The sequence below is a fragment of the Dipteris shenzhenensis genome, chromosome 6, assembly GCF_047967505.1.
Source record: "Dipteris shenzhenensis isolate YYH24624 ecotype China chromosome 6, Dip_SZ_1.0, whole genome shotgun sequence".
NCBI classification, from domain to species: domain Eukaryota; kingdom Viridiplantae; phylum Streptophyta; class Polypodiopsida; order Gleicheniales; family Dipteridaceae; genus Dipteris; species Dipteris shenzhenensis.
Window position 1 is genome coordinate 53,155,806 of NC_141601.1, and position 27,192 is coordinate 53,182,997.

The window sequence follows — 27,192 nt, forward strand, 5'->3', positions numbered from 1 at the left end:
TAGAGTTTCCCACTACGATGTGAATTTGGTCCTTTGGGTGGTGCCCAAAGGCCAAATTTACATCAAGTATGAAAATATGTCTCTTAGGGTAAAACACAACTTTCCCACTATGATATTTGGGTGGTATCCAAAGGCCCAAATTTTCACCATAGTGGGAAAATGTGTTTTTAGGGCAAAATGTTGTGAGGAACATTTATCCCTTCTGCCAATTGATCAAATTCTTCCATTTTGATGAAGAAACTAATTTCACACTTACATTTCTATGTGAAAATGAATGTAGTTAGTGATGTCACATAAGGAAAATTTGCTCCCCTTAACATTTCAACCCTCAAAATGTGCTTTCTTGCTATGCTAGAGGTTGAAATTCATAATGTAGTGGAAAATCATACTTTTAGGAACTAAATGTTGTGGGGAAAAAATTTCATTCTACCATCTGATCAAAGTCTTCCATCTTCATGGAGGAACCGAGTAGAAATGGAGGCACACAAATTTCCAAGTTGTGTGGGATAATGATCTCAGTGAATTCTTAATGGAAATGAATGTATTTAGCTCCAAAAGGAAATAACTATGTGAAGCTGGATAACATGGTGATAGATATACACACACAAATGCACACGTCAACATTTAATAATAAATTATCACGCTAACTAATGTTAATACGTACACAAGTCTTATTGCAAACCCTTGAAGGGGTTTCTTCCCTGGCCCATAACATGCCCCACATAGTTGCTAAATACATTCTTAGTCTAGTTTCAAATGCAAAACTTTTTTGCCTCGAAAGTACAATGGAGGTAGGTATGTTATATCCTGATTTTGTGACTAAGATGCCCCAAGCACAAGTCCATCTAGGGAATCACTCCACAAGTGATGATCCCCGAGCAACCAAGGGCACAACCCTAATCCAAAAAGATATCGATTGGAAGGACCAATTATTAAAGCAACAACCCAAATTCCCAATGATTTGAACGGTAAGTCTCTAGCAATCAACATGCATCAAAATGAACAAGAGTGCAAGTCTAAGAGGTAGTGAGAGCACCAAAGAAAGAATCCACAACTTGAGGACCAAGCAAACCTTACAAGGTAGCTTGAATCTAGGCCCAAGCACAATATTGAGTACGAAGTCCCCAACTCGGCTTCACATCATGCACAGTTATGGTAGAGCTAACCAAAGATAATAAACCAAGCAAAGAAAACACCACCAAGTTGTGGAAAACTTTAGAGATTTGAAGATCAATATAGCATCAAGTAATTGCTACATTTAGTCCCTGTTATCATGAGCTATGTGATAAATCATAACCGCACTACTACAAGCATGATGGACAATTTAGCCACCATTCCAGTCACATTGATACACTAGTGGTTGATGAGGCAGTAGGCCCATCATCATAGGCATAAAAAACCAGAATATACATGGAGCAATTGTGGATGGTGGGTCTAGCTTGAACATCTTCCTTGATAATCTCGTAAAAAAGCTCAACATGGAGAAACAGAAGACATTTCCCTTTTAAGTTTGAATGGAAGACTTGTGAGTGATAGCCTCAGGTATACTTTTGGACATAATGATCACCATAGGAGGACAACATTACAGGAGCAGCTTAGTCATCATTGCCATGGAAGAGAAAGGGCTCAAAAGTGCCAAAGTTCTTCACAATTAAGATACGGAGGATATAACAGTAGATACCACTAGGGTGTCGCTAAGGTTTCATGTGGAGAATAGGATGATTTAGAATTGTGACGCACTCATCGACTCAAGCACGAGCCTTAACTTTGTATTGTAGGAGGTATGGGAGAAACTGCCCATAGGTACCTCTCATTTCTAGTCCCGAAGAAGTACATGCCGTAAATATCCATAAAGGCTATATGCCTAAAGTGTTGAAACGACATTATTTTTCATGTTCAACTTTAGAATCGTATGCAAACCTATGAAGTCCCATGTGGGAGGAGATTGTTTATCTTGACTTTGAACACCTCAAGATGATAGATGCATATTGATTGAGCTCCCAAATTGGAGTTGATATTCTAGATCTCAAGTTAAGGATCGAAAACTTATCCACTGCGACATTTCCCTCCTATCGTGTGGTTATCCTCTTTTTTGCTTCACTGCCTCGACGAGGCTTGATCATGATGGTGAAGCCACCTCCTCCTTCTGTATGAATGCAAATTACGTGGCTGCAATTTGTTGTAGTACTATGAAGGGTACTCAATTGCAGATGTTTGAATCTCGTATGCTCCCCTAATCTACCAAAAAGTGAGAATGTGGATTTTGTTGATTACTCTGTCCTATATAGTGATATAAACAATAATCCTACATTGATACCACCCATTGCTTGCGAAAATTGGCAATCGATGTATTCTTTACGGGCTTGAATTCAAATACATTACATGAAACGTATATACGTATGCATATATATAAACGTGAGTATTTTCAAAGAGACACCGGTGGTCTTGGAACTAGCACATAATAAGAAAATGTAGCATCGGACGAAGTTTCCGGGAACATCGAAGCGAAAGTGTAGGTTGTTAATTCCTGCAGGTGTGAAGCAAAATGATACCAGGGATGGTTGCGCCAAGAGGGAAAGGAGGGGTGTGGAGGCTGGAGCAAAGGAAGGCAAAGGGCCAAGGCCATAGGCAAAGCTGAGGGAGCTAGAGAGGGCAGGAGTGAAGGCGATCGCCCTACCTAGCCAAAGATCAGTGCGCAAAATAGGTGGTTGTGATCGGCGGATCTGTCAGAGGCCAGAGGCCCGACGGCCAAAACAAGGCGCTGAAAAATATGATGATTTAAGCATCGGAAATGGGGTGTCAAATAATCTGATCGTTGTCCTCGTTCAGGTTGAACTCCGAGGCGAATTTTTGCTTTTAGCATCGGAAACGTGTGCTTGAAAAGTAGGACTCCGTTTCGGCATCTCTTCCTTTGAAGGTGTCGTAAATGGACAAACGTACACGTAGATGGGGGGCCGGTGGACACTGAAAGTTAAACGGACGCTTGCAGGACCGACCACGGCCCAGGCCCCAGGCGTGTTCAGAGTTTGGGTTAAGTTTTGCTTCCCCTCATAGATGATCCACGCATGACAATGCACATTCATTTCGAAAGGCACGAGTAATCCGTTTTAGGCCTTTTACACTGCTAGCACTGAGTTACAGCATTTTTCTCACGGAGGGGGGAAATACTAGAGGCCTCAAGCGATGGAGAGATGCGGTCATCCCTGCCGGTGGTGAATAGATATTGCTAGACTCGAGTTGACTAAGTTGCAGTTTGCTGGAATCCTCACGATTCCTCAGTAGAGCAAGTGCCCAAGTTGATCAACAATCAATAGTGACTTTTCAAGCCCCTTCGGTTGACGCAAAGACTGCAGATGTCTGAAGTCGGTAGGGAATCTGTGTAATACCTTCGGATACCTGCATGAATTTGGTCTCCAAGTGGGCCAATGCCGTATGAGCTCTTACGTTACCGGTGGCGCAACTGCAATGGTGCACTCACTGAACTACTGTGCTGCAGAGGACAATACATCACTGGCCACATGCGTCGTAGCCCTGCTTTTGCCACCGAGCACCATGCATATGAGGCCTCACGAGTCGCATCCTTAATTAATTGGGGCTAAGATATCTGGGAGTCGGGACTCCAGCAGTGTGAAGAATAAAAAAACTTGAGATATTGAACTCATTCAGTTCTTCATGCCCCGGACTGTTTAAGCGTTGGTCCCGGGGGGTACTTGGGTCTCCCATCCAACCCACCGTCACACTCCTATTTACCAAATAAATAACGAAACTGTCTCCCGGTGTGAAGGTAAATGGATTATTGGTTGGCTGGAAGTGCCTGGCCGGCTGAAAAGCCGATCGATTTCCCAATCAATCTATCCCCAGCTTTAATAACCAACACCACAAGCCATGCCTGGAAACGGCAGTCTGGGCGCATGCTTGCCACGGAAAAGCCCTATCTACGAATCGGAAGACACTAGTAATGGATACTCGCTATCGGATTCGAGCCGATAATCCGTTCGTTGTTTTTCATTTCTCGTTTAGCAGAAACTAATCGAGAAAGCCCTTTGGCGCTGATTGGATTGGTTGCAGGAATCGAATAATATGGAGAGGCAGGAGCTGTGTTTTGCTATACATAATTGCGTATTATAGTGGCAAGTTCCCCCCGCACGGGGCCGGGGAAAGCGGGGGTTTACGACATCCGTGATCAAAACAAAAAAAGTGCTATTAACTTTCGCAAACCAATCAATACTAAAGTAAGATATACAAATCAAAACGAATTGAATAACAAATTGAAAAAATGTTTTTAAGTAGTGGAAATTAAAGTTCATTGTATAAGGTTTTCGGTGAACACTGACCGTCACTTGAGTCTAGGACCTCGATCTCTCATCTCCCCTTCGCCAAAGGGTGTGCACAAGGAGCCAAAAAATGCTTGACCGGGTGACTCAATGGAACGTTGGTGCACTTTGGCAAGGGACAAGTGGTTCAGGCCATTTCCCATTTAGCCAATTGCAAGGTGACATCTAGCTCCATCATTAGTGCCCATTGGCTTCATTGTACCCATCCGATGTTAAAATTGCTGAAGAGAGTTACTACTCCGTTGACTCCATTGCACATCTTTTGCTTCAATTGCTGAAGAGAGTTACTACTCCATTGAGTCCATTGCGCATCTTTTGCTTCCGTATGCACAGGCTCTTCTAGAGTCCACCAATTTCCACACCCGTCTCGTAGTACATTCTCCACCATCGATGTGACATTACAATAAGGAATCCTCTACCTTCGTCGTTTGCATCCGTACCCAACTCTTGTCACTCCGACTTATATGGTTTGACGGGAAGCATGTCGCCCTCTACGCATGCTCTTTGAAATCTGCCGAAGTCTGAAGTGAGTTTGGATTTCTATCCCCAGTGGCGGAAGCACTAGCCACCTATTCCCTGCTGCAGCTGCTAGCTGTTTTCCTCCAAGTCGGTTGCAATGGTATGTCGTTCATCCTCTTGCGCTGTAGAGTAGCTCGGATCTTGTGATTCTCGTTCGCTGATGAAGTTTCCCCGGTGAAATTATTCAATACCATTTACGAGATAACAGTTCTCCATTTGCATGTTCTCAGGATAATGAAGCGAGCAAGGCGTTTGGGCCTAGTGTTAAGTCGTCGCTTCATGTTGAGAAAATGGAGGAAGGACACGAGGCTGAGGCTGAGGCCGAGGCACTGGATTGGTTGGGAAGACCAGCAACGAAGAACCACGGAGGGAGAAAGACGTCGTTCTTCATACTGGGTAATGAAGGAGATTTCGTTGTTGCAAATTCTTGCTAGCTGAGTAGGGCAGTCTGATATCTTACGTTGCGGATTCAATTGTGATGTTCCTAAAAGAGTAGGGCAGCCGCTTGCTGCTAGCTGCGATGTGATTTGGGAAGCTGTGTTTGCTACTTCAGCGTGGGTACAGGAGCAAGCGTGTTTTGATACGTAACTGGATTAGACAAGGCAGGGGTTGCTTATTTACAGATATGTTGAATTGACAGCAAATCAGGCGCTGTGGAATGTGGCGAATCTGGCGGTAGGCACCAATTTGGTGCTTTATTTTACGAGGGTGTTACGAGTGAGCAACGCAACAGCGGCAAACAACGTGACCAACTGGTTTGGAACAATGTGGCTGGTGACTCTGTTAGGAGGATTTCTGGGCGATTCCTACTGGGGACGTCTGTGGACCTGTGTTGTATTTCAAGTCGTCCATATAGTGGTGAGGATTATTCCGCCTTCTTCAACACAGGAGTTTGTTTGGGCCGTCTAGCTTATTATAGCAAAGATAGGAATCGTAGCAATGACAGATGGAGAGTGGGAAGCTGGCGTAGCAGTAATTAATAAGAGAAGCAGAAAGGATAGGAAGCTGTGAGAGAGTACATCAGGGATTATTGTTGACTCTTCCAGGAAATTGTGCCCAACTGCGCGACATTACAGGTGAACGAAACTCGTGTCTTTCCAATTGTTTGCAGGGTTTGGTCTTGCTCGCGTTGTCCGTCACCCTGAATGCGCTGAAGCCTGCGGCTTGCCCTACACCTGCGAGCTTGAGCTGTCCCCAGCCGTCGGGAGTAAGCGTAAACGTATTCTTCATAGCCATCTACATCATCGCGCTGGGCAGCGGCGGTTACTTGCCGGCTTTCATGGCCTTGGGAGCTGACCAGTTCGACACCGAGACGGAGAGAACCTATTTCTTCGGGTGGCTCTTCTTCTCCACTAACGTAGGCGCGATCTTCGCCAATACGGTGTTCGTGTTCTTGGAGAATCAAGGCCGCTGGGCGTTGGGGTACTGGCTGACCACGGGGGTAGGAGCGGTGGCGTTCCTGGTGTTTGCGATCGGATTTGGAACGTATAGGCAGTACAGGGTTGGAGGAAATCCGTTCACGAGGGCAGCGCAGGTATTGGTGGCGATGGCAAGGAAGTGGAGGGTGAAGGTGCCGGAGGATACAGGGCTGTTACACGAGCTGGCGGAGAAGGAGTTAGTGAGGCAAGGCAGCAGGAAGATGGAGCACACGCCAAGGTTCAGGTAAAGCTTAACGGGCGCTTCTGGGCGTTTCTGTGGGCGTTTTTGGGCGTTTTTGTTGCGTTGTGGCGGCGTTGTGGCGTTCCTGGCTTTTTGTTGCGTTTCTGTTGTTTCCGCCATGGGCGTCGCTTCTCTGCTGATCCTTTTGCTGCGATGAGTATTTCGCCAGGTTCTTGGACAAAGCCGCCATCAAAGTGGCCAACGAGCAGGATCCGTGGCGCCTCAGCACCGTGACTCACGTCGAGGAGGTGAAATGCCTGTGCCGGATGCTCCCCATCTGGCTCTGCGCCATCCTCTTCTCCGCGGTCTTCTCGCAGATCAACACCCTGTTCGTGGAGCAAGCGGCGGCGATGGACACGAATCTGGGGCGGGGCGGCTTCAAGGTGCCGCCGGCGTCGCTGAGCGTGTTCAACGTGGTGAGCATATTTCTGTGCACGGTGTTGTACCCGAGGACGGTGGTACCGGTGGCGAGGGCGGTGACGGGAAGGAAGGAAGGACTAACGCAATTACAAAGGATGAGCGTAGGGCAAGTGGTGGGAGCGGTGGGGATGGCGGTGGCGGCGTTGGTGGAGATGAGGAGGCTGAGGGCGGCGCCAAGGAGGCTGAGTGTGATGTGGCAGGTGCCACAGCAGGTAATATTGGGGGCGTCACAAGTGTTTGTAGTGGTGGGTGCGATGGATTTTTTTTACACGGAGGCGCCACATGCGATGCGTGGCATGGTGAGTGCGCTTTCTTTGGCCAACCTGGCGCTGGGCAGCTATGCCAGCTCGGTTCTTGTCTCCGTTGTAGTTCGCCTCTCCACCGCCGGCGGACGCCGGCCGGGTTGGATCCCGGCCGGCGATCTCAATCGCGGCCACCTCGACTATTTCTTCTGGCTCCTCGTCGCCCTTACTCTTCTCAATACTGCCATCTTCGTCGCCGCTGCCCTGTGGTACTGCTCCTCCTCCCCCCCACGCCCCCCCCCCGCCCTCCCCATGCCCTCCTCCTCCCCCTCCACCACCACCCCTTCCGTCGTCCACCCTTCCGCCTCCCCCGACGCTTGAACACAAACTTGCGCGGAACAAAAGATGGACATACGTCTACTTACAACCTCCTTTCGGTCCACTGCAAATAGTTTATCCCCTCCTCCGCCTCTTCTTCTGCACCCACCTTTCCCAGTACTTGCTCTCCCCTGCTAGATTTCGCCTGAATACACACCTCCACTGCCGAGTTTGGTATCCCCTCCGCCTTTTCTTCTCCTTCGATCATAGCCCACCTCTCCCATGCCCAGCTTGCTCACTGCACCTTCCCTATTCTACTCTACTTATCCACCCCGCGGCTACAGCCTTCTAAATATACTTTTGATATACAGAAAGCCTCCCTCCGTGTAGCCGTGAAAAACATTGTTCTCCCAGCGCCATTCTACCATGGAGCCTTGTACATATCCCACCAGTCCAGCTATGCACGACCGAAAGGTATACGTATAAATGCTTACGGCCATGAAAAATGATAAGGTTCGAACTGACAATCTTTAAGAGCACTCAGTGACCGGTCTCTCTTGAACGCCGGCCGTCTATGAGCTGCGTACTACAAACCATGCACGTGAAATTGAAATTCGGAGTGAACAAACCTAAAGCTGTTCATAATACAAGATGGCTCACTTACTCTAATCTAATGGGTCGTTCGAGTTCAAAAATTCACAACACTTAAACTATAGAACAAACCAAGAAGCAATTATTATCCATGTTCATAGTGTACTCTAGTGTACTCTAATGGTCGTTCGAGTTCAAAAATTCACAACACTTATTTTCATGATGAGGATCGATGAGAGAGTACTCGTAATTTTTGAAAGAAAATTCCCATAGCGAGAAAAACTATATTTGCTTGTATTAAATTTAAAAAAAAAAAATTGCTAGGGTTGGTTTTTTTTTCAAATATTTTAAGCAAAAATTTGGAACATAAATGTTTGGATGGAAAATTTTCATATGCAAAATTTTTATTGAATATTTTTTATGAAAATTATAATTGAGTACCTACATGGTTAAAGGGGGCATATTGGGGGATTGGGGGGTCATATTAACGGCTACAGAATGGGGGGGTTTAGAGAGAGGATATGTGTGTGTGAGAGAGAGAGAGTGAGAGAGAGAGAGAGAGAGAGTCATATGGGATGGGGAGGAGAGAGAGAGAGAGAGAGAGAGAGAGTCATATGGGATGGGGAGGGGGGGGGAGAGAGAGTCGCGTGTGTGTTGACTAAAATACATCATGATGAGATAAAAGGTACATCATAAATAACTAATAGTTATTTGAGCATTACAATCCATTGCAAAGGTGTGCATAAGAACTAATGTTAAAAATTAGAAATGCTAAGGGGTGGTTTAGGGTCAACTCTGTGTGTGTGTGTGTGTGTGTGTGTTGCCTAAAATGCATCATGAAGGTACATCATAAATAAGTAATAGTTATTGAGCATTACGATCCATTGCAAAGGTATGCATAAGAACTAATGTTTAAAATTATAAATGCTAAGGGGTGGCTAAGGGTCAACTCTCAATGTGTGTGTGTGTGTGTGTTGCCTAAAATGCACGAGACAAAAGTTACATCATAAATAACTAAAAGTTATTGAGCATTATGATCCATTGCAGAGGTGTGCATAAGAACTAAGGTTGAAAATTAGAATGCGAAGGGGTGGCTAAGGGTCATCTATTATATGTGAGCTTAACTACATGTGGTACATTAAAGAACCAGTCAATGGTGTTTAGGCTTTCAACATTCTTCAATTGCTGCTCTTCTTTTGTAGTACTTTGCCAAAATTTTGGCTTAGTGGGATTCTTGACTTGACTAGGTTTTGCATTGTCCTAACTAGAATTTCATGCCTTGTATTGACATGGATTGTTGACAAGACTTTAATCTTGTCCTTTTGTGTTGCTATGAGATATTGGCATGTCTTTGTTGTTGCTGAATAATGAGATCTGAACCACTCACCTATGTCCATGGAGGGGAGAACCCTATTGATGACTGATCACTTTATTATTTCCTTTTAGGGATGCATTTATCTTCATCAATCTTAGTTTGCTCTCTTACCGGTTGCTTGTCCCAGCCTTGTATGTCTAAAAAGACATCAATCTTAGTTTGCTCTCTTACCGATTGCTTGTCCCAGCCCTGTATATTATCTATGTCTAAAAAGAGGAATTGTACTTCTTGACCATTGCCTCCTCTCTCTTGGAAAAGATCCATGATGCTTCTGGGAGAAAAACCCTACTACCACGGGTTTGGGGCTGCAACTCGAACATCCTATCCATTTCTTGAAGTCTTCTCATGCTCCCCATGTGTTTCTCTCACCAACCAAATGTGCCCAATTAGAAGTGCCCACATTCTTTAAGTTATGCATGGAATCTAAGTGATGATGGATTTGTAGGTGGACCCCAATCACGGAGCTCGTGAAAGATCGATAACCTCTTCATACCGGGTGGAGGATGCTCCCTGTTTACTCTCCAAGCCGAAAATTAACCACTTGCCTTAAAGAAAGGTTCACATGCAGGATGGTCACATGGGAGGTATTAAGTAACTTCATAAACAATTTCCTTTAGATGTGAGGAGCATCATGCAACCAAACTATCATCGCGACTAGGGCAAGCATGATACCCACTTGTTTGAAGAGGTCTACATGCACTAGGCATGCATAGATCACACTGCAAAAAGGTACCCGAGCACTCTTTATACCTGGAAGTCATGCATGATTCACATTAAAGTTTCTGTAATCAAAACATAATCAATATGCCTCAGAGCTCTACAAATCTCAAAGACATGTATGCTTCTGCATAGGGTGCGAAGCTTCTCTATCAATGGTGCCATATACACATCCATATCCTTTTCCTTGTACTTCCTAAGCACAAGGAGGCAAGCATAAGGTGTCCCTTCTTTATCTTCGATCATGGTGGGATGTTTTAATTAACCAAATCTACAAGCAATGTTGACCAAGATGTTGAGTGTAACCCAAAAGGATTCACACCATCCATCACAAGCCCAAGAAAGTTATGTGGCTCCTTTACAAATTATGGCCACATGCTATCATTTGTGCTTTCAATCTGCATAATCTAGAGGAACCCTCGAATAGTGGAGTGATGTGTAGCATGCCATGCCATCAACTATGGCATGGATTTACACCTAAACATATGTAGTATTCTCGAGATGATCGAAAAGTGTCACAAGACCTTTATTGGGATAGTCTCACCTTGCAAGACTTCTATCTATAACAATGCTCCCACACTCTAGACTACTAACCAAATCCTCATGCTCATTGAAAAAGAGAATAGAATCATTTGGACAAGTGTGAACAGTGTTATAATCCATCACAACACTTGCCAACCCCTTGACGCAAGCATGGTATTTGGTTCAAGCAACATCTTTTGGAGCAACCTATTGTGATTCATATATGCACAAAAGATTAAGAATGTGATACTAATAATTGTTAAAATAAGAACCAACCATCAATTTATATAAATGCACTAACCTCAATAAAGTCGAGACACTATTGTCTGACAAGCGTGTTCAGTGCAACTCCCACATGATGCTCTTGGACTGAAACATTGGCATGTACATGTGACATCATGTGTCTAAAATCATATCCATCATGTCATACCCATCCTCATCTCGGATATAAGGGAGACTATCCTCACCTTGGCCATCTGAAAAGCTAAACTCTGGCTCCAAGTGTGATCTATGCATCTCTCTAGCACTCCCTAAAGCTTGCATAAATCTCTTTGATTGCATGGCCACGTTGGGTCCAAGTATGGGATCATTTAGTGATCTCTCTCCATGTACAATGGTTTCATGTAAACAATGTTAATATGTGTAATATGCATCAACGTAGTGGTGAGCTACTCCCTCGTCTCACGAGGGCATTGACAGTATGACATAGCAGTGTCTCGGGTTCCTGAAGCACTTGTATGGAGTCTCATTGATGATAATAGTATTTGGAGAGTATTTGTAGGTGAAAACTCATCTTTGTAATGAGACCAATAAGTTTGAACATGACTAGCTCCGATGTGTGAGGCACATTATTATGATCACTTTTCTTGACATGGTCTTAGTGGAATACTTTGGAAAATCTACCACTGTACTTGCCAAAGTAGAAAGACAAAGTTCTAAACAACCTAGGCACCTCAAAGAAACTCCATGCTTCAAAGCTCACTGAATGAAGAGGTTTGCATCGCGTAATGAATTCCCCTTGACCATTTCCACAATCATTTCTATTGTGTACATAGGCAATTTTCGCCCTATTCAAATGGTGCACACCAAAGATTGTTAACATCTAAAATCAAATCCCTCTTGTCAATAGATAGAGGGCATGGTTCCCTTTCCAAATCTAGTAGACAAAAAACACAACGGTAGTGGACTACATTTGTAGATTGATAATTGGGTCTTCTATGAGCCTAATAAGGGCCCTCAATCACTTCTTTTGGACCCAAGCCTTTTGTTTGATCCTCTACTACTACGTAGCCTTGATAGACTCCCAATGCAAACAATCAACATCCTTGTGCAAGTGATCCAAACAAGGGACCAAAAAAACCAAAAGCGCAAAAGCTTGGGCACATAATACTCTGCTAATATAAACATTGCTAGAATTTCCAACATTGACATACAAGGAAAAGGTGTTGAGTCACCACATAATAATGTCTTTGCAATGATTGAACTTGGCACCACCTATGCAACAACAACTTTCAACCCTCAGTTGTAAATCATTTCCAAATTGTAGAAAACAAAAAACTCGGTATCTCATTAATAGTACTTGTGTGAACAAAATGGATTAATGGCACCTATTGTTGTATATTTTGCTAACACAAACCAAAGGCACACTTTATGTCTCCTGGAATTACACAGTAACAAAAGCAATATGGAAAAAAATTAAGAGATGGTTAGGATAAGCTAATCTAAACATAGAGTCAAAATGGAAATATGCTTTGTTAGGCGACAAAAGGAAAATTAATGATAGTCGATAAATTAAAATTTTTAACAAGATTGCTTGTATAAAACTTTAGTCATATGAAGCCAATGGGCTAGGAAAGCTAAACCAAAGGGATTGTAGTATAGTGTTGTATTATTGAGTCGATCTCAGAAAAGTTGTGCCAACTCATCAGTTATCTCAAGAAGAGGGCCATTATCAATGTCTATAACATCCTCAATCCTTTGCCCACCACCAACAGTAATGTCCTAAGCCTTCTGATTTTTGCCATCACGTGTGTTATACTATAGATCAATAGTAAGTGATAAATGACTACAAAGCTAATATATAGGTTTGACGATGTTTCACAAAAGTTGAAACAAGCTTTTAACCACTTTAAAGTGGTACCAAACCACATATAAATGTATACCCTATCTTTAAGGGGAAATTCAATATTTGAAAATAGTGATGCTAAATACTTTAAAGTTGTTCTTAAGGTCTTAAAGAGGCTCTTTGGGCTTTTAAACAGTAATTGGGGCTTTAATGCGGTACTTAGGACTTTGTAACAATGCCAAAAGCTTCAAACACCAATAATGAACTGATCAAGAAATGGTCACTATAAATAACCAAATAAAGCCTTCACTACCATTTTTAAAGCCTTGCAAACCAAGGTGCACTTGGCCTTCAATACTGCTTTAAAGTCGAACATAAAGCGTAGCTCCACTTGAAAGCCTTCAGGTTGCTTTCCAAGAAATACCTAAAAGAGTTTATTTCTGTCTTAAAGCCTATGTATTACTGTACATACTGCTTAAAACACTATATTAGAGAATTTGGAAAAATCCCAATTCCCACGAAATAAAATATAGTTACTTCAAAAGTAAAATTTGATGTTTTTTATTGAAACATTAGCTCCATTGAGGACCCAAGTTTCAATTATGTTGGGGGAGACTAGACCATGCACAATACTTTCCCAATTCCTAGAACCCAAGCAACAAGCTTCCGTATGTTGCTATGGCAAAAGGCCTTAATAGATGTGAACATGGCCCCATGGCCAAAACATTTGTTGATTTGCTAGTGAAAGAAAGATGTTTGTTGTTTGATATGCATCAAAACCACAAACAAAAGCCAATTTATAGACGTTGCGTTAGGAAGATTCATTGGAGTAAATTAAATTGCAGTATTGATATATGCAATAGGATTGTTATAGAGCTTTGGCATCCATCATATAAATGTGGTGTTCAAAAATAAAATCAAACTTGCAACAACTGTTAATTTTTATTTGGTATATTAGATGTATCAAATTAATGCCAAATGCATATGTTTCTATGTTGATAAATTGCAGTATTGACATATGCAATAGGATTATGGTAGAACTTTGACATCCATCATATAAATGTGGTGTTCAAAAACACCGTACCATCACAATAGAGCTCGTGAAACTCTCCATCACAATAGAGCTCATGAAACTCAGAGACATGGTCTTGATAAAAACCTTTTTTTTGATTGCTTTCTTGTGCTACATATAATCAAAACCATTGACACACACTTCTACAAAAGTAGGTAGAAATGGCAGCCCAAAAGTGACATTTCTACATTATTAAATGGCACTTCCTTGCCGCCATTTCCACATGTGCCATTTTTTGGAAATGGCAACCAAAAGTGCCATATACTTGTGCCATTTCTATGTCCATAATGGCAACAAAAAGTGCCATATATTTTGCCATTTTTACGTATGAAATGACAACGAAAAGTCCCATATAGTTTTGCCATTTCCAGATACAAAATGGCAACTAAGAGTGCCATATATTTCAATCATTTTTGTGTCTGAAATGGCAACCGAAAGTGCCATATATTCTGCCATTTTTATGTATTAAATGGCAACTAAAAGTGCCATATAGTTTTGTCATTTCCACATGCAAAATGGCAACCAAAAGTGCATATATTTTTGCCATTTTATGTCTTAAATGGCAACCAAAAGTGCCATATATTTTGCCATTTTTATGTATGAAATGGCAACCAAAAGCGCCATATAGTATTGCCAAATCCACATGCAAAATGGCAACCAAAAGTGCCATATATTTTTACCATTTTGATGTCTAAAATGGTAACTAAAAGTGCCATTTATTCTACCATTTTTACATATGAAATGGTAACTAAAAGTGCCATATAGTTTTGCCATTTTCATAATTGAAATGGCAACCAAAAGTACCATATATTTTTGCCATTTTTAATGCATGAAATAGCACTGAGACCAACTATGAAAGAAATGACAAAAGGTAACATAAAAGTTATGTTTGAAATGGCAAAAGGTGACATAAAAATTATCACTTATTATATTTGAAATGGCAAAAGATGACTTAAAATTTGCAAGATTTCATGTTGAAAATGGAAATAAAGTGACATAAAAAATGCCGGTTATTATGTTACAAATGACAAGAAATGAAATCACAATTGCCATTTCTTATTTTACAAACAATAGCATTCAAAATGGACAAAAAAAAATTAACTTCTACTAGCTTTTAAAATGGGGCAAAAGGTTACATGACATTGGAATCTTAAATGACTAAAATTTTATATTTGATACTTGGTATCCATGAATGAAATTTATTGTCTAAGTGTGAAAGATTAATCAAAAGTCTTAAGTACATTAGTACTCATAGTACACAGTGTGAAGAAGTCATCTAAAATTATAAGGAATAACTTTTACCTTTTATAACACACATTTTACTTGATAATTGAGAAATAAATATTATAATTTTTACATAACAAAATAAAATATAAAATTATAAAGACATTACATGAAGAGTTTTCCAAGCAACATTCAAGCCTACGGCTTGACCCAATGTCTAAATCTCAGCATTTGCTTTAAATATACAAGCATCCTTAATGATTGCATCATCAACTTGTACTGCTACATAACCAACTCCTATTGGTATAGTATGAACTCTAAATGAAGGATCCAAACTAATTATTGTCCCTACTCAAGCCTATAGATTCCCCATTCCCCTTTGTTTGCTGCTCACATATGTGCAGGTACTTCCTCAGCCCATTAAGCCACTATATGGGCTCATGGATGGGCTTATGTCAGCCCTATATGTGAGCTTATTGTCAGCCCCAATTGCTAACAAGTGTGGCCCATGTAGCCACCCACAAATTAATCCAAGGACTATTCTCTGCTGCCCATGTGGCAGCCAGTTCACCACCCACATGGCAGCTTCATTCCAGCCCTCTCTTTCCCATCACCTACTACATGTCAACCTTCCCCCATGCGCTTCTCATGTGCCAGCTCCGTGGTTCAGGTAGAGGTCACCTCATGTTAAGACATACCCTCTCGACTATCCATCACTCTGCACAGGGAAGAGTTATTATGGCACGAGTCTCAGTTCTAACAGCATCAATACCAACAGCAAGCATGCTAAAACTACTACAATTACAACATAGGTGGGCATGCGCATGGTGGTGCACATGATCTGTGGTATGGTACTGAACAGTATAGATAGGATGGTAGACAGAACTGTATTGAACAGTACAGATAGGATTAAGGCAGGAAAGGTGCAGGTCTGAGGAAGGACAGCAACATAAAATAGGTGCAGCAGAGGCGGCATGGACTTGTGGCCCGACTGCACATTGTGTGGGGCTGGTCCTACAGGTCAAGGCAGTGACTGAATGTTACTGCATATCCTGGACCAGAGGGTGCATCTGTATGAGCTTGCAAAGTTATTGCAGTGGATGGAGGAAAGATATCAGTTAAAATCTATGCACTATTTATAGGCATCTAGGACCAAAGGGGTTTAGCAGATTAGGGGGCCAGTCTGCTGTTCCATGCGCTTAACTGACAAACTGGGTCGGGCAGTCTAGGGCACATCCAACCCTATAAAAAGGGCCCTCCAAGGACTCATTCAGTTCATTCAAGAAACTCAGACTTTGGGCAATTCAGCGTGCTTCAGGGATCAAACCAGGCACAATCTAGGGAAACAACTGCTTGCAGCAAAGATGGCTTTCAAGAGTCTTCATGAAGGGTTGTCTGCCAAGATTTAGAGCCTCTTTTAGCCCAAAAAATATTGCACCCATTACCCCCCTACCTCCATAAGCCCTGCATGCATCCTCGTCTCTTGAATAGCATTCAATGTCATTTTCATTTTCAATCAAATGTTCTAGAAATTGCAACTTGACATCCAGCTCCAACTCTGATGAGCTTAAGAGAGTACGAAGGAGGAGGAACAAACTTGGTTCTAAAGTCTCAACAATAGCCTTAGCTGCAACCTTCAGCAAAGCATGCATACTCAAGGCTTATCTGAGAGCCTTAACCTTCAATGCACATATTGCTATGTCTTTGAAAGCATTGACTGCCTGAGTGGATAGTTGGAAGCAATGCGTACTGCATTTGTTAGGAAGAATTTTCCTGGGATACAAAGCCTCTTCATGTCAACAGCCTTGGTTAAACCATCTCTTTCATCAAGTAAAGATTCCCAACTGTCAGCTGCATTTCTCATAGACTCAATGGTGCAATTGTCAACTGCATTTCTCATACAGTCAATGGTGCAACCATTTGTTACACTAATGATAGTTGAAATGTCTATCGTGATGTGGATAGTTGAAAGCAATGCGTACTGCATTTGTCAGGAAGAATTTTCCTGGGATACAAAGCCTCTTCATGTCAACAGCCTTGGTTAAACCGTCTCTTTCATCAAGTAAAGATTCCCAACTGTCAATTGCATTTGTGATTAGTGCAGTGACTCCTTTCCATGCTATATTCAAGATTCCAACCCAATTTTTACCATTTGCAGCTGCAAATTTTCACAGGCCCACCATGAATATATTGTCACCATAACCTACAACCCAGGCATAGTCGGCAGGAATGCTTTCTATGTGTTGAAACAACTTCTCTTCATGGGCACTATGAAAAAGGCGTAGATGAAATCATTGTTTACATCCCCAAACGTCTTCCGAGGCCAAACTGCTTCTGGGGCCTTTTACTTGGAGATATCTTCTATGTTAAATGCACCTTCTCTTTCAAGGATGGTTTTGGACCTCCTCAACTTAATTTATTCATGTTGCCATCATTAAATACAGAAGTCTACTAGTCATAGAGGTTCTCACTTCAATACAAGGTGTTCACTTCAATACAATATCCTAGAACTTTGAAGATTATGATCTAGATCTCAATATCACTGCCTACAAATCCTTATGTACTCTACAAGTCCAATAAAAGGCAACCATATCCCAATATGGCAATGTATAAAACATTGACCATCTTTTCCACCCAGTCAATAACCATGGATCTTCTTTAGGCCTCCTATTACTTTCCAATAGCCACTTCTCCCTTTGTCTGCAAAATTCCTTTATTTCTTTGACACTAGGATATATAGGATGCTCTCTATATTCAGTGGAGCCCTTGAATGCAATTCTTTCTAATATGGTCCATTGGAAGAAAGCGCATACGGCCTATATATTCCATCTTCTTAAGGCATGATGAGTATCTTCCTCGAAAAAGGCATGTTCGTGCCATGCGTGTACGTGGAACATCTTGTGACACCATATATTTCAGATTCTACATAAGACAAGCATTGTATCCCTTTGTGTAGCAACTAGAAGTGAGCCCATAAGGTCGACAGTCATGGATGGTCCATAGCAAGATTCCCCTCAAAGTGAATATTGTTCTTCTTATATCAAATTCACTTGCATCATATGCATTTACTCCAGTCCATACGACTTGAAGCTCATCAATGAGAACCTAGAACTTGAAGCTCGAACATTTGCAGGAGACGATGGAAAGCTTTGACTGCGTGCAGGACTGGACGTAGTGTAGGTGGATGGAGTAATTTGGTTGTGTGCAAGAAGATGAAGATGGAGCCAGGGATGATTTTTTCGCATTAGTTTCGTTAATAAGCAAAAGTTTTATATGGCTTATGAAAGTTTATATGCTTTTATAAAAATAAAAGCTCACTATATTCGCCACAATTTGAAACTAAAATTAAAAAAAGAGCTAGGTTTAGCCTTTAAGATTATAAAGTTATAAATAAAGTCCATGAAAATTCACCAAAGTTTTATATAATAACTAAATATATTTGGAAAATTTTACCATCATATTAAATTTAAAATTTAAAAATTTGGCTAGATATATAGAATTAAGCCCCAAAAGAAGACTTGTACAATCAAGTACAATCTAGTGTTAACATTTAATGTTTGCTAGAATGATAATAATGTGGAGGTTTTATCTATTTGAACATGAAGCCGTTTGATACTGCATAAAATGTGAATGCAATGTACTAGCCAATATATCCAAGATAGTACAAATTGAATTCAGTACTGAATCAGTACCTTAACTGAACCAATGCGTGGCCTTATATCCAACGTATATTTGGCTAACTTAGGCCTATGGTAGGCCCATCACTAGCACTATGTCTACCCCTCATCAAGTCATATAGTAGGGATATATGTCTTCATGCTTCTATCTTCAACAAGGACATGGAAGGACACTACATAGATAGAATGGGCAAGAAAGGGTAGCATAGTAGCACAGAAGCTAGAGCAGTAATTTTCAGTACAAAGGGATTATCAAAGCATTTCATCCCAATAGATTGACATTTTCAATTCTATTTGATGGAGATGCAAAGCTATACAAGGTGCGCTAGGAAGATTTAGAACAATTCATGGACAATAGTTTGGTGGAAAGCATGGTGCAGTAGCAAACGAGTCTTGCTCTCATTCCAGCTGAAGTCATTGCAGTGGAAGGTCTCCACGAGCTGCACCAATCAATCGCACAAGACGAGGATCTTACGATGGCTGCGATGCTGGGAAAATTTCACTAAAAATAGGTAAAATGAAATACACCTTGCATTGTCCAATGTATGACGACTGTTGGAGCTTATTTGGAGGAAGGTTCCACTCTAGAAATACCAGTTCAGGCTTAGGTAAATGCATTGCCCATAAGTGCGTTGGAAAATGACTGTATGCAACATCCCATTGATTCAACTTCGAATGAATGTGTGTCTGTAATAAAAAATCAGTGTGGGAGACCAAGAAAACTAATGAACCTTGGTCGAGGAAGACCAAGGAAGGTCCAACAAGCTATTGCAGCTTTGCACAAATCTACATCTTCTTCTTCATGCCTATTCTTGGTCTCAGTCGCGTGCCTATTTCTAGTTACTTTGCGATTGCAACAAGATCTCTGTGTCTCTGCATCTGGGTTACTTGTTCGAGTGATCCTCTCTTACTTCTATATGAGACCGCTTATTTCTTACTTTTAACTTTTGCATATCAGACTATTTCTTTTTTATAAATGTCTTGTTCTATTTAAAAACGTTGAGAGCTAAAGGCACTCTTGTATTCTAATTTAGATAGCATGGCTTTCGGAGTTGGACTCTCTCTCTCTCTCTCTCTCTCTCTCTCACACACACACACACACACACACACACACACACACATCCCCATATGTGTTTGTGTGTGTGACATATCCCCCTGTTGATCCAATAACTCTTGACCTATAATTAAGATGCTTGGTTAAAAGAAGGTATTCAACTTGTACTTTAGAACATTGAGTGCTGATAACATTGCTAGAGTGGTACTTGATGAAAAATATTGATAGAAAGATTCGCTAGGATGATCTTCGATTGATGAAAATGTTGCTTGCTTATTTGAATGCTACTTCACTTGATGTTGACCTAGCATAAATTGTAGGTATGGACAAAAAGCTTGATGCTTGATCAGAAAAATAAATTGTAGCTATGATTGACCCAGAGAATAAATATTTATAAATCTTTAATTTGTCTATCCTCAGAGAGAAACCACTATGAATCTTTGAGTCCAGGGTTCCACATAGGAGGGACACCTCCACTCATCATTGGCGGTGAGGTCTTGGTGTGTCAGTCCTCCTCCTCCTCGATTTAGCTAGGTACAGCATGCTCACCTTCAGCACTCATGGTATCTTCCCACTCAATGCGACATCTCTTCAAGCGTCGACTCCCCGAGGCGCCATAGGCTCCCTTATGCGTGTTACTCATGCACTCTTCCTCACCTCTAGGCATTAGATTTTGAAATCTCTCCTGATTGATTGAATTGATCTCTTGACATATTTTAATTATTCCTATTGTGGGTTTATGGCCTTTGAGAGGGAAAAATCAAATTTTGCCCTACCGGCTAATCTTCCTCTCACCCTCCTCTGTCTTCCACATCATCTCTTGCCCTGTTTCCTTAGAGTTGCTATCGAGATTGGTGCCCTGCGTCACTTATGCTGCCCTCCCTATAACAAACGCCCGCGCATGCCTTGCTTCTTCGCATGGATCTTTCTTGATCCTTTACTGCCGTAGTGTTGGCTCAGGAAAAGCTTGCAGGAGCTGGATCAAATAGCGGCAACCTTTGCAACTCCTTGGAAATGTGAGTTTGTTCTTGTGAACGCACAAATAGTAGATCCCTATATTGGTGACTTTGTTTGGCTACAGTGTTGACATGAGCTCATGCGACATCTTTTGCACTATGTGGCTGGGTCTCGTATGATAGCCTAATTAGTAAAAAGTTGAGTATATGCTTTCTCTTTCTACTTGCCTGCATGTGTGGCCTTCAACAGCCCCTCATTGGGAAATATTTCTTGCTGCTATCTCTGCTAATGGTACAAGTTGAGCCAACCTTGGTGACAGTCGACGAACGGAGAGGAGGGAGGAGAGCCGAGATGAATGCTTTTTGTGGCATTAGCTGGCAAACCAGGGGAAGGATTTGAAAGGAAATTGGAGTGGGTAGATAGAGGATGAGCGTGTGGAAATCTTGCAGGATGATTTCTTGGTCTACAAAGGTGATTGTGATGAAGTCCTTCAACACAGGTGGGAGACAATTCGAGACTAGGTGAAGATCTCTTGTGCAAGTGCTCAATCTCCAATGATGCCCTCGAACCAAACCCCAATGATGCCCTCGAACCAGACCGATGATGAACTGCAACAACTACAAATTAGAAAGGTTTACACATTTCAACCTTTTATTCTAGCTAAAGTACTACTAAAAACCACTATGAGGTTGCAAATGCATGAATTGATTTTCCTTTCATTTAGTCACTTGTGTGCCACTGGCCTCATTCAGGCTGTGATGCTTGTATCTCCAATGATGCCCTCGAACCAGACCGATGATGAACTGCAACAACTACAAATTAGAAAGGTTTACACATTTCAACCTTTTATTCTAGCTAAAGTACTACTAAAAACCCATATGAGGTTGCAAACGCATGAATTGATTTTCCTTTCATTCAGTCACTTGTCTACCACTGGCCTCATTTAGGCTGTGATGCTTGTATCTCACGACATCATGCTCAAGGAGTACTGTGATGGCATCCATCGTTGACATATTTGCTACTCCGCAAGGTTGGTTGCTTTGTGTTCTTGTTATATTTCATTCTCGTTGTACTTTTGCGTAATGCTTCGGCCTATAAATAGTTTGTTGAAAACTCTCTGTGTATGGCTATTTTATAAATCAAATGTAATGGTTCTCTTTAACTAAATATGTCACACCTCGACTCACTAGTCTAGATGGTTAATATGTTCTTGACCAAGCACTGATGTTCATACAATGAAATATAGGAATGTAGAAATGTAGGCTGGAGAGGACAAGACTGCTACACAGTTGCACAGTACGTTGTTCAACATTGTGACAAATTTAGTTGGCTGTTTATTCCATTGTTCCCAGGAGTTTTATTTTGTATTTGTATTAGAATGCTTGCACACGGATGGCCAGACAAGCTCTCTGGCAAGTGTGGGCAGCCAGACACTTCACCACCTAGATTTTTCATGAGCCCCTACAACCAGTTTTTTCCTTGGGTGAAGAATTCTATCATTGGAAGAAACATTCTCAAGAAGACTCTGTTTTAGATGAAAGAGAACACCCTCTTGTGCCAAGGAGGCTATTGGGATCTTTTGTACAACTTGCACTTGCTGCTCTCTAAGGCTAATCCTGCAAATTTGGTTTTGAATGAATATAATAAGTGCTACACTGTTTGATTTAAAAATATAAGATTGAGACCTGTGAGATTAATACCTATACGGTTGTGTCATATGCTATCTTGGAGCTGGATTGTATGACTGTTTACAGAATCAGTAGCCTTTGTGACTTGCATTCTCTCTCACACCTTTCTATCATGGTCAGCCATATGTCGATTTACTACTCCCACTGCGGAAGCTATCCCTATCTGAATAGTATCCATGGCATAATCCCACTGAAGCCTAACATCCTGCAGCATAGCCTCATCATCACCGGATGGATGTACATGCTGCGTCTAAATTTCAGCTTGTTGTCCAAGCCTACTAACATCACATGAACCTACATCCAGAGGTCCAATCTCACCATAAGATGGCTGATATAGTAGCCCAATATCACTGTCATCATCACCATCTAACGCCCGATCAATATGTACACCCATGATCCGGGCTCCTAAAAGGTGCATCCAGAGCACCTGGCAGTCCCACTGCATAATCATGCATAACCTGAGGTGCCACTACCTGTGGCTCTCTAACCTCTTGTGGTATCGGTTGCTGTCCTGGGACTGCATCAAGTGGCAAAAGTCCTCCACGTGGATCATATAGTGGCTGTCCATCCTCTTGGAACACCACTCTTCGAACTACCACTGTCTTTGTGGATTGTTTATGCATCGGATCCTCATCCAAGATGCGATCATGGCTGCATACATACCCCAAGAGGAAGCACTTCCTAGGCCTAGGTTTTAACCTGCTTCTCATATCCCTAGGTACCTGCATAAATGCCTCACAGCCTGACACCCAAAAGTGGTCACATAACGGAGTCTGACTACTCTGTAACTTTGGTACTACACCTCTAGATATGACCAGACATCCTTTAGTGATCTTCCAAGACTGACTGCTAAAGGACACATGATAACCCAAATAATCCAACTGATCCATAGAGATCAAACTCTTTGTAAGCTTTGATACATGTCTAACATCTTTCAGCACTAATGTAGAACCATGAGGAAATACCAAATGGATATCTCCCGCACCTACAATGTCACATGGCTGATCATGCAATCTGATTAATCCCTTTCTGCGAGCATCATATGATGCAAACCACTCCCTATGCAGAGTAACATGAAAAGGTCCAAAATCCAAGATCCAGTCTTGCATCAAGACATCATCCATGGCTACCAAAAAAGAATGTGGGTAAGCAGATGCATAACGTACATCTACATCATTGCCATCACTGAAGATAGCATTCACCTGTCCGTCCTCGGTCTCTTTATCCTCTTTCTTCTTACCATTAGTCTTCTTCTTCTGCTCTCCTTTTAACCTATAGCAGAATCTCTTGAGGTGCTCTTTCTTCGCACAGTGAAAGCATAAACCCTGTGAGGTCCAGGTCTATAACTGGACTTCTCCCTATCCAGGGACTTGTCTCTCCCACTAGACATGCAATCCATGAGTATAATGGAGCTCTCTATAGCCTTCCATATGGCCTAGCCCCTCCTGCCTTCCCTAATCCTAGCTTGGTAGGTTGTCTTTGATGTTGCTGCTCTCTAGTCGCCTCTTGCTAGGCTAGATATAGGGCTTGATGCCCTCACCATCTTACACCCACAAAGTTGCCTTTAGATCCTAGCATATAAAGGAGCATCTATGTGGGTTTATGGTTTGAGTTAGCAGTTAATTGGATTGATTTCCTGTCATGTCTATCACCAATTTTATGTTTAAGGTTATCTTGTCATAAAAACTCTCATGTATCACATTTGTCATAAAAGCTCGGTCCATGCGCTTTTACTCAAGTATCTAGAAATCCCATATTCATATCTCGTGCCTCTGGAACTAACTATCTCACCCCCCAACTTAACCCATGACCACTCCTCAAACTAACCCTAACCCTTACATGTACTCACTAAATTGATGTACTTATATTGCATGTCGACATCACCTCCTCCTTAGGAGGGGCCCCATAGGTTGGTCAAGTTTTGTGTAGATGTGTTAGTGTTTAAGTTAGTGTTAGTTGTTAATGAGGGACCTTAGTTAAGTTCATGTTATCCAGCTAAGGTCATTCAAGGATCCATCAATGAGGAGGAGAAGTCAATGCAAGTGTGATATGGATCTCATCGAAGCTTGAAACATCCCAAACCTCTAACTAAACCTTCGTGTGCACCACGAGCTAGGACCAAGTTTCTTAGATCTAGTTGACAAGCTGAAGAAATGTATGCTTATTTATTTTGTAAAAGTTTCTGTTGTGAATATGCATATGCATCATTGTTTGTGGTATGCTCTTTCTTTTTTAATGTATTTTGTAAAAGAAGGGCTTGGTTCGGGAAGTGGTGTTTGGTTCTTGCGCTCACAAGGCAGGGGGCTAAGAGGCACCACGACCTAGGACCAAGTTTCTTAGATCTAGTTGACAAGCTGAAGAAATGCATGCTTATTTATTTTGTAAAAGTTTCTATTGTGAATATGCATATGCATCATTGTCTGTGATGTGCTCTTTCTTTGTTAATGTATTTATTGGTGCATTATATAGAGTAAGTTGAAATTGGTTTGGCATGCTTTATGTAGTGTAGTATTATGATTTCAAACATAAAAGAAGGGCTTGGTTCGGGAAGTGGTGTCTGGTTCCTATGCTCACAAGGCAGGGGGCTAAGAGGCACCATGACCTAGGACCAAGTTTCTTAGATCTAGTATGCTTATTTATTTTTTAAAAGTTTATGTTGTGAATATGCATATGCATCATTGTCTGTGATGTGCTCTTTCTTTGTTAATGTATTTATTGGTGCATTGTATAGAGTAAGTTGAAATTGGTTTGGCATGCTTTATGTAGTGTAGTGATTTCAAACATGAAAGAAGAGCTTGGTTCAGGAAGTGGTGTCTGGTTCCTGCGCTCACAAGGCAGGGGGCTAAGAGGCACCACGACCTAGGACCAAGTTTCTTAGATCTAGTTGACAAGCTGAAGAAATGTATGCTTATTTATTTTTTAAAAGTTTCTGTTGTGAATATGCATTTGCATCATTGTCTATGATGTGCTCTTTCTTTTTTAATGTATTTATTGGTGCATTATATAGAGTAAGTTGAAATTGGTTCGGCATGCTTTATGTAGTGTAGTATTATGATTTCAAACATGAAAGAAGGGCTTGGTTCAGGAAGTGGTGTCTAGTTCCTACGCTCATAAGGCAGGGAGCTAAGAGGCACCACGACCTAGGACCAAGTTCCTTAGTTCTAGCTGACAACCTGAAGAAATATATGCTTATTTTTTTTTTTTAAGTTTATGTTGTGAATATGCATATGCATTATTGTTTGGTATGCATGATGTGACGTGATCCTTCTTTTTTTAATAAGTTGATACCAATTTCATGTATGTTGGTCAAGAAACTTGTTTGTTTTGCATGTGATGGTGCTTCAGTCTTGCAAGGTTGTCGGAATGGTGTCTTTGTACAAATAGAAACAAAATATGCTCCTTACTGTGTTGGGATACATTGTATGGCTCATCGCACAAATCTAGCTTACAAAGTTGTGTCCACATTTCCATCAGTACAACGAATCGAGATGTTGGTTAAAAAAAGCTACTCTTACTTTTGCAAGAGTCCAAAAAGAGACAATCAATTTAGAGTTATTGCAGAAGCACTGGGTACAAAAGGGAGGAAGATTTTAAAGAATGTGGATACTAGATGGATATCTTTGTATCCTAAATGCTAGCTATTTCATGTATTTTGAAATTATCTAAAACGAAAAAGACAAAGTTTTCAATATAACTAGTTTTTAGTATATTTGTGAAAATTGAAAGTTTTTTAAATGCCCTAGAATATTTAGCCAAGTTTTGAAACAAAAATTATAACAAAAGATATAATTCGCCAATTCTTTGAAACTTTTAAAAATAATTTATGAAAAATTTTGCCAGTATATTATAATACTATATTTCTATACCTTCGATAAAAACATCCCTGGATGGAGTGTACATGAAAGCTAACGGAAGGGGAGGAAAGATCCATCTGGGGACAGGACTACAAGAGTCAGGTTACAAACTTGATTCTTTCTTTTCTTTTTTAATGTGCAAATAAGAGTTTTATATTAAGAAAAAAAATAAAAGACATACAATTAAACCCTAAAAAGGGCAGCATAAGCTACTCTAAAATCTACTACTTGTTTACTTGCAGTAATGCAGAACTAAAAGCAATTCATCCAGCACATGACAACAAAAATGCTCAGGAAAGGCAATCTGTCTAAAAACCACAGAATTACGAGCGACTCGGAGCCAGATCCTATGAATAACCATTGCACGAAGAACATTCCAGATAAATCTTTGACAATCTGTCATCTTCCCCCAATCACCTGATAGTGCATTCTTCCATCTATTTTCAGTAGACAGATGCCCACAATCCTAAACCATGTGAAAACTGTGCGCCATACAAGTCTTATGATAGCACAACCCGGAAACCAATGCAAGTGTGTTTCTAAAGAAAACCAACAAAGAGGGCAAATAGGAGACATATCCTAACCCTCCTTAGCAAGCCTATCCCGAGTCAAAAATCCAATTGAAACCATCCTCCACAAAGTGAAATTTAGTCAAGCAGAGAAAAAAGAAGACCAAGCATGCCTTAAGCGTAATCTCCATATGAGAATGCCATCATGTGAAGCATAAGAGCTCAAGCCAAATCAAAAGAATCATCATTGGAGAAATCCTTGAGTGCAAGATGAGGAATAGACTTAGCACCATCAATAGTCACCCCAAATCAAAGATCCAAGGATGTGAAGATAAAAGAACTAGTCAACCAGACATCATGGATCCGAGAAAGAAGGGTTTGCAAAAAGCCCAACT

The 27,192-nt window shown here is 41.3% G+C and overlaps 1 protein-coding gene across 2 annotated transcripts; it reads left to right on the top strand.

Moving 5' to 3' along the window:
- The first annotated feature begins 4,776 nt into the window (after positions 1-4,776).
- LOC147901336 (protein NRT1/ PTR FAMILY 8.5-like) lies at positions 4,777-8,213 on the top strand. 2 transcript variants are annotated; one of them, XR_015541116.1, is made up of 6 exons: positions 4,777-4,953; positions 5,084-5,249; positions 5,494-5,711; positions 5,965-6,515; positions 6,682-7,966; positions 8,006-8,213. XR_015541116.1 is itself a non-coding variant. In XM_087375454.1 (5 exons), the coding sequence occupies exons 1-5, from the start codon at positions 4,951-4,953 to the stop codon at positions 7,553-7,555; spliced, it is 1,812 nt and encodes a 603-aa protein (XP_087231580.1). In that variant the 5' UTR covers positions 4,777-4,950; the 3' UTR covers positions 7,556-7,986. The 2 variants fall into 2 exon arrangements, 1 of the variants encoding a protein (XP_087231580.1); XM_087375454.1 differs by lacking the exon at positions 8,006-8,213 and having other exon boundaries at positions 6,682-7,986.
- The last annotated feature ends 18,979 nt before the right edge of the window (positions 8,214-27,192 follow it).